The 17,196-nt window shown below is 49.7% G+C and overlaps 1 protein-coding gene across 1 annotated transcript in view; it reads right to left on the bottom strand.

Annotated features, from left to right (window-relative positions):
- The window catches only part of GATA4 (GATA binding protein 4), a 52,872-nt gene that overhangs the window by 10,216 nt on the left and 25,460 nt on the right, over nucleotides 1–17,196 (bottom strand). The window contains 1 exon segment of the mRNA XM_068142934.1: nucleotides 6,691–6,857. Within this exon segment, the coding sequence (XP_067999035.1) occupies nucleotides 6,691–6,857 (167 nt within the window).

Genomic DNA, 17,196 nt, shown 5'->3' with positions numbered 1-17,196 from the left:
GGTCAGTATTCAAGGACCACCTCCTCTGTGTCCAGGAGCTCTGTGTACCAACAAAGAGAAAAGCAGGTAAGAATGCTAGGAGGCCTGCCTGGATGGGCAAGGAGCTACTGGACACACTATTACTTAAAAGGAAACTCTACAGGAAGTGGAGAGAAGGACAGGTAGAACAGGGGGAATATAAGGAAGCTGCCCGAGCAGCAAGAGACCTGGTTAGGAAAGCCAAAGCAGAGTTTGAATTGAATCTAGCCAGGGAGATTAAAGGGAACACTAAGAACTTCTACAGGTATATTAATGGGAAGAAGACGACTAGGGAAGGTGTGGGCCCCCTCAGAAAGGAAACTGGTGACATGGTCACAAGTGATGAGGAAAAGGCTGAGGTACTTAATAACTTCTTTACCTCAGTCTTCACTGCAAGGGCCTCTAGCCACACTCCTGATGTTATGGAAGTCAAAGCCAGGGACGGGGAGGAAGAACTGCCCATTGTAAGTGAAGATCAGGTTCGTGATCATCTGAAGAACCTGAAAGTGTTCAAGTCCATGGGACCCGACAGGATACACCCACGGGTACTGAGAGAACTGGCAGATGAGGTTGCTAAACCCCTCTCTATTATATTTCAAAAGTCATGGCAATCTGGGGAAGTCCCCACAGACTGGAAAAGGGGAAACATTGCCCCCATCTTCAAAAAGGGTAAGAAGGAGGAACCAGGGAAGTACAGGCCAGTCAGTCTCACCTCTGTGCCTGGAAAGATCATGGAGCAGATCCTCCTGGAGTCACTACTCACTCAAAAGAATAGTGAAGAGGTGATTGGGAACAGTCAGCATGGCTTTGCCAAAGGCAAATCCTGCCTGACCAACCTGGTGGCCTTCTATGAGCAGGTGACAAAATTAATAGATGAGGGGAGAGCAACTGATGTCATTTACCTGGACCTGAGCAAAGCCTTCGACACTGTCCCACACCACATCCTGGTCTCCAAACTGGTGACACATGGGTTTGATGGGTGGACCACTAGATGGATAAGGAACTGGCTTGATGGCCGCACCCAAAGAGTGGCTGTCAATGGCTCCATGTCCCAGTGGAGGCCAGTGACAAGCGGAGTCCCTCAGGGATCAGTCGTGGGACCTGTCTTGTTCAACATCTTTGTGGGTGACATGGACAGTGGCATTGAGTGCACCCTCAGCAAGTTTGCTGATGGCACCAAGCTGTGTGGTGCAGCAGACACGCTGGAGGGAAGGGAGGCCATCCAGAGGGACCTTGACAGGCTGGAGAGGTGGGCACAGGCCAACCTCATGAAGTTCAATGGGGGCAAGTGCAGGGTCCTGCATCTGGGTCGAGGCAATCCCAGGCACAAATACAGGCTGGGCAGTGACTGGCTGGAGAGTAGCCCTGAGGAGAGAGACTTGGGGGTGCTGGTGGACAAAAAGCTCAACATGAGCTCTCAATGTGCTCTTGCAGCCCGCAAAGCCAATCAGATCCTGGGCTGCATCAGGAGAAGTGTGGCCAGCAGGTCGAGGGAGGTGATCCTCCCCCTCTACTCAGCCCTGGTGAGACCCCACCTGGAGTACTGTGTCCAGTTCTGGAGCCCCTATTACAAGAGGGATGTGGAGGTGCTGGAACGTGTCCAGAGAAGGGCCACGAGGATGATCAGAGGGCTGGAGCACCTCTCCTATGAGGGCAGACTGAAGGAGTTGGGGCTGTTCAGTCTGCAGAAGAGAAGGCTCCGAGGTGACCTAATTGTGGCCTTCCAGTATCTGAAGGGGGCCTACAGGAAGGCTGGGGAGGGACTTCTCAAGATCTCAGGTAGTGATAGGACTAGGGGGAATGGAATGAAGCTGGAGGTGGGGAGATTCAGGCTGGATGTGAGGAGGAGGTTCTTCACCATGAGAGTGGTGAAACCCTGGAATGTGTTGTCCAGGGAGGTGGTCGAGGCCCCGTCCCTGGAGGTGTTTAAGAGCAGGCTGGATGAGGCTCTGTCCAGCCTGATCTAGTGTGGGGTGCCCCTGCCCATGGCAGGGGGGTTGGAACTAGATGATCCTTGTGGTCCCTTCCAACCCTGAATGAAACTATGATACTATAATAATTCTGTATATAAACCTGCATTCCCTAAACTGCTTTGTAAATACAGCACACGATCCTTTGCTAATCTGGCTGTGGTTTTTTTTCCTTTCAATTTTTCTTCCCTTCACTTTACAGGGGGGGGGAGAAGGCCTGGCCTTCCCCTCGACCCTTGACATTTTTTTTCTTGGTGCCCAACATGGGGCTGCATCATGGTCATGCTTCTGTCTATGCTGCTCTCCAACAGGTCACTCCCAAGCCTGTACTGGTACATGGGGTTGTTCTTTATGATCTTAAGGGTATCACAGAATCACAGAATCAATAAGGTTGGAAAAGACCTCAGAGATCATCAAGTCCAACCTGTCACCCAACACCTCATGACTAACTAAGCCATGGCTTCAAGTGCCACATCCAATCCCCTCTTGAACACCTCCAGGGACAGTGACTCCACCACCCCCCTGGGCAGCACATTCCAATGGCCAATTACTCTTTCTGGGAAGAACTTTCTCCTCACCTCAAGCCTAAACTTCCCTGGCACAGCTTGAGACTGTGTCCTCTTTTTCTGTTGCTGGTTGCCTGGGAGAAGAGACCAACCCCCACCTGGCTACAGCCTCCCTTCAGGGAGTTGTAGAGAGCAAGAAGGTCTCCCCTGAGCCTCCTCTTCCCCAGGCTAAACAACCCCAGCTCCCTCAGCCTCTCCTCGTAGGGCTTGTTTCTTTCAACCTAAATGACTTGATGATTTCATGATTGTATAGTCCCCAATAGGCCATTCCTGACTACACAGCTTAGCCCAAGGGAAAAATCTAGACCAGTGAATGAAAGAAGCCAAGATCCTTGGTGCCAAGGTGCAGTCCCTGCCTGGCTCGGTCAGTGCAGAGCCTAAGGAAGAGTTTCTCACAAGAGGGTGCTGGGTAGTTGTGGCTGCCGATGTTCAAACTGCCAGTGTCCTACTGACATGTGCAAGAGAAGGCTGGGTCTCAGCTCAGACAGGTCTGAGCGATGCAAAGAGGAGGTTGCAGATTGGGGCCTCATGGAAGACAAAGAGTGGGAGAATATGACCCTAAGAGATGGCTTGCTGGTTCCTTTCTGCCTGGGATCATGATAGATCTGTGCCTGAGGCACAGATGACAGAGACCTTCCCAAAACCCCTCACCAAAACAGGCAGGGAGAGTCAGGATTTCAACACTGAGATGAGAGAATCACAGAATGTTTTGGGTTGGAAAAGGCCTTTAAAGGTCATCTTGTCCAACCCCCTACAGTCAGCAGGGACATCTTCAAGTAGATCAGATTGCTCAGAGCCCCATCCAGCCTGACCTGGAGAGTTTCCAGTTGCTCTCTGAGAAACTTGTACCAGTGTTTCACCACCCTCACTGTAAACAGTTTCTTCCTTCTATCTAGTCTGAGACTCCCCTCTTTTAGTTTAAAGCCATCATCCATTGTTGTGTTACTAAAACATCCATCCCCATCTCTCCTACAGGCCCCAATATGTTCCAGTCCCCTAGGTCCCTCATGCATTGGTGGCATTGGATGATAGGTTGGACGCAATGATCTTGAAGGTCTCTTCCAACCTGGTTTGGTCTATTCTATTCTATTCTATTCTATTCTATTCTATTCTATTCTATTCTATCTTGAGCTCACAGGTATTGGGATGCCCTGACCTGCTCCACAGGCTCACCACATGGAGCCAGGAGCAAGATATCCAGAAAAAGTGGCCAAGTCACCATGAAAAGTGAGGGCTCACCCAGCAGTGACTGGGGAATGAGGACCCAAACATGAGAGAAGGCAAACTAGTAGTGTGGTGGAGCCATAAAGGGTTTGCATTCATCCTGATACATCTACAGAGGTACTAAAGCCAAGATTGCCTTTTGCTAAACTAGCTCTAAAGTACTGCCTGTGTGTCCTACAGCCCCTTCCATTGCCTAGCCTGGGTGTCTGCAGAACTGATATGGACAGCACAAGGTGTTTGAAGTGTACCAAGCACAAGACAGTCTGTCCTGGTTTGGAAATCTGGACCCAAAGCACCTCACAGAATCACAGAATCAACCAGGTTGGAAGAGACCTCCAAGATCATCAAGTCCAACCCTATCTAATCAACTAGACCATGGCACCAAGTGCCTCATCCAGTCTCTTCATAAATGCCTCCAGGGAGATCGACTCATTCCAATGGCAAATCACTCTTTCTGTGAAGAATTATTTCTAAGATCAAGCCTAAACCTCCCCCTGCACAGCTTGAGACTGTGTCCTCTCGTGCTGGTGCTGGTTGCCTGGGAGAAGAGACCAACCCCCACCTGGCTACAACCTCCCTTCAGGTAGTTGTAGACAGCAAGAAGGTCTCCCCTGAGCCTCTTAATCTGTCAACCTGATATAAGGTAGACAGATGAACAGAATAGAATAGAATAGAATAGAATAGAATAGAATAGAATAGAATAGAATAGAATAGAATAGAATAGACCAGGTTGGAAGAGACCTTCAAGATCATCGCGTCCAACGTATCATCCAACACCACCTAATCAACTAACCCATGCAACCAAGCACCCTGTCAAGTCTCCTCCTGAACACCTCCAGCGATGGTGACTCCACCACCTCCCCGGGCAGCACATTCCAATGGGCAATCACTCTCTCTGTGTAAAAATTCCTCCTGACCTCCAGCCTGAACCTCCCCTGGAGCAGCCTGAGGCTGTGTCCTCTTGTTCTGGTGCTGGCTGCCTGGGAGAAGAGACCAACCCCTGCCTATCTACAACCCCTCTTCAGGTAGTTGTAGACAGCAATAAGGTCATCCCTGAGTCTCCTCTTCTCCAGGCTAAGCAGCCCCAGCTCCTTCAGCCTCTCCTCATAGGGCTTGGTGTTCCAAACCCCTCACCAACTTTGTTGCCCTTCTCTGGACACGCTCCAGCAAGTCAACATCCTTCCTAAACTGAGGGGCCCAGAACTGGACACAGTACTCGAGGTGTGGCCTAACCAGGGCAGTGTACAGGGGCAGAATGACCTCCCTGCTCCTGCTGGCCACACTGTTCCTGATGCAGGCCAGGATGCCATTGGCCTTCTTGGCTGCCTGGGCACACTGCAGGCTCATGTTCAGCCTACCATCAACCAGCACCCCCAGGTCCCTCTCTGCCTGGCTGCTCTCCAGCCACTCTGACCCCAGCCTGTAGCACTGCATGGGGTTGTTGTGGCCAATGTGCAGAACCCGGCATTTGGATGTGTTAAATCTCATGCCGTTGGATTCTGCCCATCTGTCCAGCCTGTCGAGGTCTCTCTGCAGAGGCTCTCTACCCTCCAGCAGATCAACTCCTGCCCCCAGCTTGGTGTCATCACCAAATTTACTGATGATGGACTCAATGCCCTCATCCAGATCATCAATAAAGATGTTAAAGAGGATGGGGCCCAGCACTGATCCCTGGGGGACTCCGCTACTGACTGGCCACCAGCTGGATGTGGCACCATTCACCACCACTCTCTGGGCTCGGCCCTCCAGCCAGTTCCTAACCCATCGCAGTGTGTTCCCGTCCAAGCCATGGGCTGACAGCTTGGCCAGGAGTTTGCTATGGGGGATGGTGTCAAAGGCCTTGCTGAGGTCCAGGTAGACTACATCCACAGGCCTCCCCACATCCACCAGGCGGGTCACCTGATCGTAGAAGGAGATCAGGTCGGTCAGGAAGGACCTGCCCTTCCTAAATCCATGCTGGCTGGGCCTGATCCCTTGGCCATCCTCTAAGTGCAGTGTGATTGCACTCAGGATGACCTGTTCCGTAATCTTGCCTGGCACTGTGGTCAGGCTGACAGGCCTATAATTCCCTGGCTCATCCAACCGGCCCTTCTTGTGGATGGGCACCACGTTGGCCAGCTTCCAGTCCTCTGGGATATCTCCAGTGAGCCAGGACTGCTGAAAAATGATGGAGAGCGGCTTGGCCAGCTCCTCTGACAGCTCCCTCAGCACCCTAGGATGGATCCCATCTGGTCCCATGGACTTGTGGGGATCCAAGCGGCTGAGCAGATCACCAACTACCCCATTCTGGAACAGAGGAAATCTATGCTGCTCCCTGGCTCCTTCTGCCAGCTCTGCAGGCCAGCTGTCTGGAAGACATTCTGTCCTGCTAGTAAAAATTGATGCAAATACGGTGTTAAGTGTCTCTGCCTTTTCCTCATCCTTTGTTACAACGTTCCCGTCCGTGTCCACCAAGGAGTGGAGGTTGTCCTTGCCCTTCCTCTTGCTATTAGTGTATTTATAGAAGGACTTTTTGTTGTCCTTCACAGCAGAAGCCAGTCTAAGCTCCAAATGTGCTTTTGCCTCCCTAATTTTCTTCCTACAAGACCTAGCAACATCCTTAAATTTTTCATGGGTTGCCTCACCTTTCTTCCAAAGGTGATACACCCTCTTTTTTTCCCTTAGCTCTATTAAAAGTTCATGAACCATCCAGGCTGGCCGTCTGCCCCGGCGGCTCATCTTCTGGCACATTGGCACAGCCTGTCCCTGTGCCTTCAACAATTCTTCCTTGAAGCAGGTCCAGCTCTCCTGGACCCCTGGAGGTGGGTACCCAGGGAGCTGAAACACCCCTGGCATTTCCACCTAGGCAAGCTCTTTTTGTCTCATCCTGACAAACAGCCTTGCCCACCATGCCCTGTGTGATGTTGACTTACCAGCCTCCTCTGAGGTTTGAACAAGGGCCGGTTGATGCCATTCATCTTGTGGTAGAGCCCACAGGCGTTGCAGAGGTAGTGCCCTGTGCCATCTCTCCTCCAGAGTGGGGTGGACATGGCCCCACAGTTGACACATTCTCGCCCCTCTGAGTAATCATCAAAAAATTCTGCTGCCATGATGGGAGAGAAAAGAAAAGAGCTGGTTAATGAGGTGCCTGTCATTTGAGTTCTGGGCTGGTTCTGGGTTGAGCCCAGTAGTGACATTTCAACAAGTCACAAACATTCAGGTTTTGATCAGTGTCAAGAAACAGCTCTTCTTCACCCCAGGAAGCCCCTGAGATTCACTGGGAAAAGGAACCCCTTTCCCTGCCATAGAGTGTTGGCTGCAGGACTTCTGTGGCAGCAGGGGTGTGCTGGGACACAGATACAAGGAGATAGAAATAGAAACCTTCCCTTCTGCTCTGATGATATCCAATTCTCAACACTGGGTATAGCCATGGCAAGCAGATTGGGGCAGGCAAGGAGCCATGTTTACAATCAAGACAAATTGCCTCTGACCTGTACAGCCCTTGCTCTCCCTCACCCAGCCCATGCCAGCTCCCACCCAGCCCCTCTGTGAGAGAAGCAGCTGCAGAGAGCTGAGGGGGAGAAACATTCATGGACACTCAGCCTATTCTGTTCTTGAGAAGCATCTCCTAAACTGCAAGAATCAGCCCATCTCAGGCTGATATTCATCAGACATCATTGAAAAACTTCTCTCTTGTGAGGGTGACAGGAGAGCTGTGGCAGGTCCATATCATGTGCAAAGTGATGCAGAGGCCAATACAAAACACCTCAGATGCAACATCATTTGGAGACACTGGAGCACCTCTCCTATGAGGACAGACTGAGGGAGTTGGGGCTATTCATTCTAGAGAAGGCTCTGAGGAGACCTTATTGTGGTCTTCCACTATGTGAAGGGGGCTACAAGAAAGCTGGGGAGGGACTTTTCAGAGTGTCAGGGAGTGATAGGACTAGGGGGAATGGAACAAAACTAGAAATGGATAGGTTCAGATTGGATGTTAGGAAGTTCTTCCCCATGAGGGTGGTGAGACACTGGAACAGGTTGCCCAGGGAGGTGGTAGAAACCTCATCCCTGGAGGTTTTTCAGGCCAGGCTGGATGTGGCTGTAAGCAACCTGATCTAGTCCCTGCCCATGTCAGGGAGGTTGGAACTGGATGATCCTTGAGATCCCTTCTAGCTCTGACAATTCTATGATTCTATGACTCTATGACACAGGGTTGGTTCACCCTTGAATACGATGTCCTCAAGGAGCCAAGAACTTGGCCTAATAAAACATAAGCATCAGCTCTAGGCCTTGGTGAGATGCAAATATAGCTGCATCCAGGCGGTGTGGCCCTTGAAAATATATGTGGCTGATGGTCATCCCACCTGGAGAGTGGTAGCTACTGAATTCACCTTGGGGATGCATTTCTTCTGTCCCATTCCTCCCTGCATGTGGGCATAATGCTGGAGACACCAAAAAGGGAACACTAGATGGATGTCTCTGCTAAATGCCAAGGGATTGGAGTAGATGATAGGTTGAGGGAGTTGGGATTGTTCATCCTGGAGAAGAGAAGGCTCTGGGGTCACCTAATAGCAGCCTTCCAATACCTGAAGGTGGCCTACAAGAAGGTTGCAGAGGGACTGTTTACAAAGGCCTGGAGTGATAGGATGAGGGGCAATGGTTTGAAATTAGAGAAGAGAAGATTTAGACTGGATCTTAGGAACAAGTTCTTTATCATGCGGGTGGTGGAGCACTGTAATAGGTTGCCAAGGGAGGCAGTTGAGGCTCCATCCCTGGAGATATTCAAGGCCGTGTTTGACAGGGCTCTGGGCAGTCTGATCTAGTGGAGAATGTGGCTGGTGACTGCAGGGGGGGTTGGACTAGATGACCTTTGGAGGTCCCTAACAATGCAAACCATTCTATGACCTTTGGAGGTCCCTTCCAATCCAAACCATCCTATGATGCTCTGGTAAAACAACTGGGGAGATGAAGGAAACAACAAATCACAGCAAAGGGCTCCATTGCTTAGCATAGGCTGGGAATAAACCAGGTGGGGGCTGAAAAAAATTCCCAACAAACTGCAGCACACAGGAGATGTCTTCAGGACAGCAAGATTTTTTTTCATCAAGACATTCAACCATCACAGACCAGCATAACACTGACTCTTAAAATGTTACTCTGCATGGTGCTATATTTTGTGCTTGTTCACCTGCTTGTTTGAGGACTATCTCAGCTTTCTGCTGGAAGATAACAGTTCCCAAAACAGCAAACCAACCAAATCTGGCTTCTTGACAATCTGTCTCTCCATTCCCTGTGGGATTCTCTGCTAAGAAGGGTTATGTTCAAACACCAGCCTTATTTTCTCTTTCCTCGAGACTATTTTTGGAAAATCTGTAAGAAGCATCACTATGAAGCAGCCAAAGGATTAAAATGTGACTGAAGTGATGTTAGCAAAGAGAGACATGGAGATAAAGATTCATGTGAGCCCAGTTCTTCCTAAAAACCAGCCTAAAACTGTCAAGAGATTACACCCTGTACCCATGGGGAAGTGGAAGAAGAGAGTAAATGAGTGTACCCGAAGGTACACAGTACAGTGTCCAGTTGTGGGCCCTTCAATTTAAGAAGGACATTGAGACATTTGAATGTGTCCAGAGAAGGGCAACAAGGCTGGGGAGAGGCCTCAAGCACAGCCCTGTGAGGAGAGGCTGAGGGAGCTGGGGTTGCTTAGCCTGGAGAAGAGGAGGCTCAGGGGAGACCTTATTGATGTCTACAACTACCTGAAGGGAGATTGTGGGGGTTGATCTCTTCTCCCAGGCAAGCAGCACCAGAACAAGAGGACACAGTCTCAAGCTGTGCCAGGAGAGGTTTAGGCTGGAGGCGAGGAGAAAGTCCTTCCCAGAGAGAGTTCTTAGCCATTGGAATGTGCTGCCCAGGGAGGTGGTAGAGTCACCATCCCTGGAGGTGTTCAAGAGGGGATTGGACATGGCACTTGGTGTCATAATTTAGTCATGAGGTCTGTGGTGACAGGTTGGACTTGATGATCTTTGAGGTCTCTTCCAACCTTGGTGATTCGGTGTGTAATGGGTTGAGGCAGACCCCCTCCCCACCACGCACAGAAATAACGACTCAGACAAACGGATTGCAAAAGTGATGGAAAGTTTAAATAGAACAGTGAGTGCGTGCAGAGAACTAGAAACACAGTGACAAGAAGAAACCCCAAAACAGACCCAGAGAGATCCCATCCCCACCCGAGGGTGCACCCAAACCCCCAGGGCTCCTCCTTCCCCCCCCACTGCTAGGCTAGTCTCAGCTGGCCAGATCTGAGACTGCCCATCCCCCTATGGCCTTGGGCCTAACCAGGCCCATGGCCGGGAGATCTCTCCCCCAGTTACCGGGTGGCGAGGAGGAAGGAAAGAGGAAGTGCCAGACCCTGCCGTGAGACTTATAGTGGTGCAAGGGATCATGGTAGGAAATAACCTAACTTCCTGTGTCCACCCACTGGGCTGGACTTCTGGACACAGGAAACACCCCTGTAGCAGAGGGCACCCAGCCCAAACTACGACATGGTGATTCTGTGATTCTGTGACTATGGAGCCAGAAGAGAAGGAATCCAGAAAGCTAGGAAGGGACTTTTTGCAAGGGCTTGTGATTGGATGAGAGACAATGGATTGAAACTTGAGGAGGGCATATTTAGACTGGAGATTAGAAAGAAATTCTTTACAGTGAGGGTGGTGAGACACTGGAAAAGGTTGCCCAGGAAGGTGGTGGATGTCTCATCCCTGGAGGTGTTCAAGGCCAGGTTGAATGAGGCTTGAGAGACCTGGGCTAGTGCAAAGTGTCCCTGCCTATGGCAGGGGGGTTAGAACTGAATGGTCTTTGGGGTCCCTTCCAACGCAAAGCGTTCTTTGAAGTTATGAATCTCTGTCACCGGTTGAGTCTGTCCCCTTAAGAAAGGGAATATGGTGGACGGATGTTGGTAAACGAAAGAAGGATCTAAACTAATTTCATTGGTATGGTGGGAGGAAGCACCTTCTGAACTGGGAGTGCAGGAGGGTATCCTGGGCATTCCGGCACTTTATCTTCAGTCTGTCTTCCGCTTCTCCTTCGGGCAGCAGCTTGCAGCTCCTGGGCTTTCGGCCAAGGCTTTGGCCTTGAAAATTGATAAGCTACCAGGCCTGTATTAACTGCTTTCCAATTAACACAAAACTGCTTCTAACTTTTTTTTTCTCTTTCTCTCTCTTTCTAACCCACTCTGGGGAAAAGGGGGAGAGAGGGGGAGAGCGGAGGTGGGGAACCCCCTCAGCAGAGGGGGCAACTCTCATTTCTGTGTTACTTTATTGTATATCTTTGTATATATTGTAAATATTGTAAATTTGTATATATTCCCCTGCATATCCTACATTGCTTTGTAAATATACAGCTCCACTGCTTTGCTAATTCAGCTGTGAGGTTTTTTTTTCCCTTTCCCTTCAATTTTCTTTCCCTTTACTTTACAGGGGGGAGGGAGGAGGCTTTTGGGCCTTACCCTTCCAACCCTACGACAATCTCCCAGCACCAGAACAAAGGACACAGTATCAGGCTGCACCAGGGGAGGTTTAGGCTAGATGTCAGGAAGAAGTTCTTCACAGAAAGAGAGATTGGCCATTGGAATGTGCTGCCCAGGGAGATAGTGCAGTCTATGGTTCTATGATTTCTCCTCCAGAAAAATCAAAATCTGAAAGTTTTTAATCAAAGAAAAAGGAGAAGATTCCGAACAGTCTCAGGAATATTGAGTTCGATTAGCTCTTGAATAAGAAGGCCCCTCCAAGTGGGCGTGATGAGAACACAAATTTCAGATATGGGAATACTTTTGCTTTTAGAAAACAAACAAACAAATAAAACCCAAACCAAACAAAAAAAAAATCAGAGGATGTGGAATTGAAACTGGGAAAAGTGTAAGTCTCCTATTTTCTGACAATAATGACATTTGCTACTGAATGTTGAGTGCTATTTTTTAATCATAGAATTGTTAGGGTTGGAAGGGACCACAAGGATCAGCCAGTTCCAACCCCCCTGCCACGGGCAGGGACACCTCACACTACAGCAGGTTGCTCACAGCCACATCCAGCCTGGCTGCTAAAACCTCCAGGGATGAGGCTTCCACCACCTCCCTGGGCAACCTGTGCCAGTGTCTCACCACCCTCATGGGGAAGAATTTCTTCCTAACATCCAATCTGAAGCTACCCATTTCTATTTCTGTCCTGTTCCCCTCAGTCCTGTCACTCCCTGACCCCCTAAAAAGTCCCTCCCCAGCTTTCTTATAGCCCCCTTCAGATACTGGAAGTGACACTCCCCTGTCCACCTTGTTTCCAAGGCTAGGTTTCCATCAGGGTTCTCAAACCCCAGCAGAAAGCCCTCTTGAGTCCCTTTGCTCTCCTTTTTCATCCAGATTTCTTTGAGCTATTTTCTTCACTACTTGTTTGGGGGTTGGGTTTTGGGTGGGTTTTTGGTATGTCCTCATGAGATTTGGAGTGGAGCTTCTCTCTTGACAGCCTGTCACTGGTTTATGTTTCCAAATATAAAAATCTCTTCTGCTTTTGTGGCAGTAACATTTGTGTGACTTTTCCCTCTCAGAGCAGACAAAGGTGATCCTTGTGAATGTTATTAAGCAGGAACTGTTGATGCTCAAGAGGGTGAAGGGATAGACTTTGCTCCAAGGCTGCACGCAGTTGGTGACTCTCCCTAATCATAGCCCTCGTGGGCTGATATCAAATGGGTGGGTCCTTTGTGTGTACCACCCAATGCTGAGTCAGAAGATGACATCAGCAGAGTGCAACCTCATTAGAACTATTCCTGGAACCCTGTCAGAGCAGGGGGAACTACTGTCTAAAACTACCTGAAGGGAGGTTGTAGCCAGGTGGGGGTTGGTCTCTTCTCCCAGGCAACCAGCACCAGAACAAGAGGACACAGTCTCAAGATGCACCAGGGGAGGTTTAGGCTAGATGTTAGGAAGAAGTTCTTCCCAGAAAGAGAGATTGGCCATTGGAATGTGCTGCCCATGGAGGTGGTGGAGTCACCATCACTGGAGGTGTTTAAGAGGAGACTGGATGAGGCACTTGGTGCCATGGTTTAGTTGATGAGATGGTGTTGGGTGATAGGTTGGACTCGATGACCTTGAAGGTCTCTTCGAACCTGGTCTATTCTATTCTATTCTATTCTATTCTATTCCATTCCGGGCATGGAGGTCACTAGGCTCCAAGTGGACTCATTGTTTCATTTGCCATTATTATAAATAAAGGGGATTGAGGAGGCTCCCCAGGAGAATAAAAAGCAGCCAAGTGTTTTCTTGGCTTCCATGGCGGGGCTGGAGCTCTAAATCCTGGCATTATGAGATCCCCTGACACTTATTCCTTGATCTTAGCAGCCAGGAAAGGAAACATTTATTCAGGCAGCAAATTGCCCAAGCGGCTCTGGGAGGGCTCTGAACAATCGTGGGGGAAGGAAAGGCTCCCCCCAGCCACACTCAGGGCAATAATTTCTGTTCCGTGGCACAGGAACCGCTGCCTGATAATGGAGATTTATGCGTCCAGGCGGTGACCTCTGCAGCAGCCTTTCTGCTGCGAAGATTGACTCCCTCTCCCCAAGCCAGGTACTGTGGCAATGCCAGCGACGAGCAGTGTGAGCAATCTGGCAGTGCAGGCCTAGAGCCTGACATGGTGGTAGGCCATGCTCAGTAATAAATGCAGAGTCAGCTAGCAGTGGAGCAAAACAGTGCTGTGCCTGCAGCATGTAACTAAAACAAGACACTGGTAGCTATAAACATGGACAGTTATCTTGGGACAACAGGACATGCACCTGCATCAACAACCTCGTTGTGTCATTAGTAGTTGGACCAATAATCTGTAATAGTGCGATGTGTGGTCACTCATAGGGAACCAATGGAGCTATGCCAACAGGGCACTCCGAGTTTATATAAGTTGTAGCAGTTGCCTTGCTACGCACTTCTGCCTTTCCTGTCTCCTGTTTCTTCTACACTTTACAGTGCTATACTTGCACTACAGGCCTGCTCCATAGGCCTGCACCTCAGGCCTGCACCATCGGCCTGCACCACTGGAACAATAAAGGAACAATACTCGATCACATTGGTCAGCCGTATTGATTCCCAATCTCCGTCGTCTACAAGGTACGTCCAGCACTGGCACATGGGCGAGGGAAGGATCCTAGAATCATAGAATCAATAAGGTTGGAAAAGACCTCAGAGATCATCAAGTCCAATCTGTCACCCAACACCTCATGACTACTAAACCATGGCACCAGGTGCCACTTCCAGTCCCCTCTTGAACACCTCCAGGGATGGTGACTCCACCACTTCCCTGGGCAGCACATTCCAATGCCTAACAACTCTCTCTCTGGGAAGAACTTTCTCCTTACCTCCAGCCTAGACTTCCCCTGGCACAGCTTGGGACTGTGTCCTCTTGTTCTGGTGCTGGTTGCCTAGGAGAAGAGACCAACCCCCTCCTGTCTACCACCTCCCTTCAGGTAGTTGTAGACAGCAATAAGGTTTTCCCTGAGCCTCCTCTTCTCCAGGCTAAACAACCCCAGCTCCCTCAGCATCTCCTCGTAGGGCTGTGCTCGAGGCCTCTCCCCAGCCTCATTGTCCTTCTCTGGACACATTCCTGGCACTTGGACTTGTTGAATGCCATCATGTTGGACTCTGCTCATCTGTTCAGCCTGTCAAGGTCCCTCTGCAGAGCCCTTCTATCCTCTAACAGATCAACACCTGCCCCCAACTTGGTGTCATCCGCAAATTTACTGATGACTGACTCAATCCCCTCATCCAGATCATCAGTGAAGATATTAAACAGGATGGGGCCCAGCACTGATCCCTGGGGGACGCCACTGGTGACTGGCCTCCAGCTGGATGTGGCACCATTCAGTACCAAGGATGGTGCTTGCTGGATGGGCTGAGAAGGACACAGGCTCATGGCTGGAGTGAGTGTGCTGAACAACCTCATCTTCTTCTTTGAACATACAGCTCCTCCCAAGTGCCTTTGCATAGACTTTATCAGAGAGAGGGCTGGAGCACCTCTCCTGTGAGGACAGACTGAATGAGTTGGGATTGTTCAGTCTGGAGAAGAGAAGGCTCCCAGGAGACCTTATTGTGGCCTTCCAGTATCTGAAGGAGGCTACAAGAAACCTAGTGAGGGACTTTATAGGGTGTCAGGTAATGATAGAACTAAGGGGAATGGAACAAAACTAGAAATGGGCAGATTCAGATGTAATGCTCATATTTCCTTGGGGGATGTTTTTAAACTAAAAGAGGTGTCAGGTAGTGATAGGACTGAGGGGAATGGAAAAAATCTAGAAATGGGTAAATTCAGATTGGATGTGAGGAAGAAGTTCTTCCCCATGAGGGTGGTGAGACACTGGCACAGGTTGCCCAGGGAGGTGGTGGAAGCCTCATCCCTGGAGGTTTTTAAGGCCAGGCTGGATGTGGCTGTGAGCAGCCTGTTGTAGTGTGAGGTGTCCCTGCCTATGGCAGGGGGGTTGGAACTGGATGATCCTTGTGGTCCCTTCCAACCCTAACGATTCTATGATTCTATGAATCAGTTATAGAATGGTTTGGGTTAGAAGAGACCTTTAAAGCTCATCTAGTCCAACCCCCCTTGCAGTGAGCAGGGACATAATTACCTGGATCAGGCTTCTCAAAGCTCTGTCCACTCTTACCTGGAATATTCCCAGGGATGGGCTTTCTACCACTTCTCTGGCCAATCTGTGACACTGTTTCACCATCTTCAGTGCAAACAATTTCTTCCTTCTATCTGGTCTAAGTCTTCCATCTATTAGTTTAAAACCATCGTCCCTTATCTTAGATAATACCGGTCTTAGGATCAGTCAGTCCTTTTTATGATTGGGCTGCTGACTAATGCTAATGACCTTCTACTTAGTTCTTCAGAGGAGCTTGCTTCTAGTCCATGAAGGAGCTTCTCACGTGAGAGCAAATCTTGGAGTCTTGCTGAATGACCTGGCCCCTGAAGACAATGCATTGGGTCCTGTACCTGGCCATAAACTATGTAAGAGATCTTTTTCCTCTCACACCTCCAGTTTATGAGAACTGCAAGGTCCCCAGGGCAGGAAATGTCACTTGGGTGTTGCACAACAGTCTCCTAATATTGGGTGAGGCCTTGAGCATGCTAATGTCAAAAATACTTTCCACAATGGGACATTCAGTTCCCAGGGAGCCAGAACTTACTCCTAAGTGGGGCACTGGGGTCTAGTAGGGAAAAAACATTCTTGGATATGACCCTTCATGGCTCTTAGTCACTGGGAGTGGTCCTTCACATCCACTACCAGGTCCAGAGAGATCATGTGGTACAGACAATGCAGGGCTCAGCACTGCCAGCCAGCCCACAACCCACAGGCTGCTTTTCTACCACGTGCTGGACGTGACAGCATCTCTGAGCATGGACATGGCACACCCAAAGTCTGCGTTCGACTTCCCCATCATCTGATCACCCAGTCAGCTGGGAGACTGCCCAGGCTTCCAGTCTGAGCACTGGGTTGAACTGCCTGAGGATTATTTAGGTCAGAAGAGATCTTTAAGATCATCAAGTTCAACCATTAACCCAGAGCTGCCAAGTCACCACTAAACCATGTCCCTCAGCACCATATCTATGTGTCTTTGAACTGCCTCCAGGGATGGGAGCTCAATCACTTCCCTGGGCAGCCTTCTCTGGGTCTTTCCACCATCTCAGCAAATACCAACTCTTCCAGCCTGACAATATGTCCAGTCCTAGGCCCAGACCTTCTAGGTTTCTTTGGGCTTTTCTTTAACAACCCTGTTAGCCTTGGAGAGGTCATCTTGAACATGTCCTCCAGATGGATCAGGACCCAAAAGAATCATAACAGTAAATGCACCTCTGACAGATTTTTAATCCATCACTTCAGGGCCAGCAACTAGTTTATAAGTTCTTGTTCCTAATCAGACCCTAGAAGGGGGTAACAAGCAAGTTGCCTACCTTCTTCTGCCCTCCATCCCCATCTTGCTTTCACCCCCTCTGGGTGAAGAGGAATGGGGACTTCCATTAATATATAGCACTGGAGTTCTGTTTACAGCTAGAGGGATATTTGATATCAACATTTCCCCCTGAACAAGTGATTTCTCAACCCAGTGAAGCAACTCAGCAAAGGAGAAACTGTCCTTCAAATGCATCCAGGCACTTAGAGGCTCTAAACAGACCCTGAGAGCAGTTTCCCCCCCAGAGAAGCAGTTTCCTGAAGCAATTTGTTATGATAAGAGGTGAGAGCCATGATCCTATGTATACACTATTCCCAAATGGAGTCTGAGGGGCACTCACAGCTGAGGCAAAGGACATTGGCCCCTCAGACACATGGAGACCCTGGGATCCCACCCAAGACACCCTCACCTTCTGTTTCAAGGGACAACCACGATGGCCCAACAGGAGAAAACAGGATTTGCC

Source organism: Melanerpes formicivorus, unplaced genomic scaffold (genome assembly GCF_026170545.1).
Source record: "Melanerpes formicivorus ecotype bairdi unplaced genomic scaffold, bMelFor1.0.p_v2 SCAF_9, whole genome shotgun sequence".
NCBI classification, from domain to species: Eukaryota; Metazoa; Chordata; class Aves; order Piciformes; family Picidae; genus Melanerpes; species Melanerpes formicivorus.
This window is presented reverse-complemented; position numbering and strand designations above follow the sequence as displayed.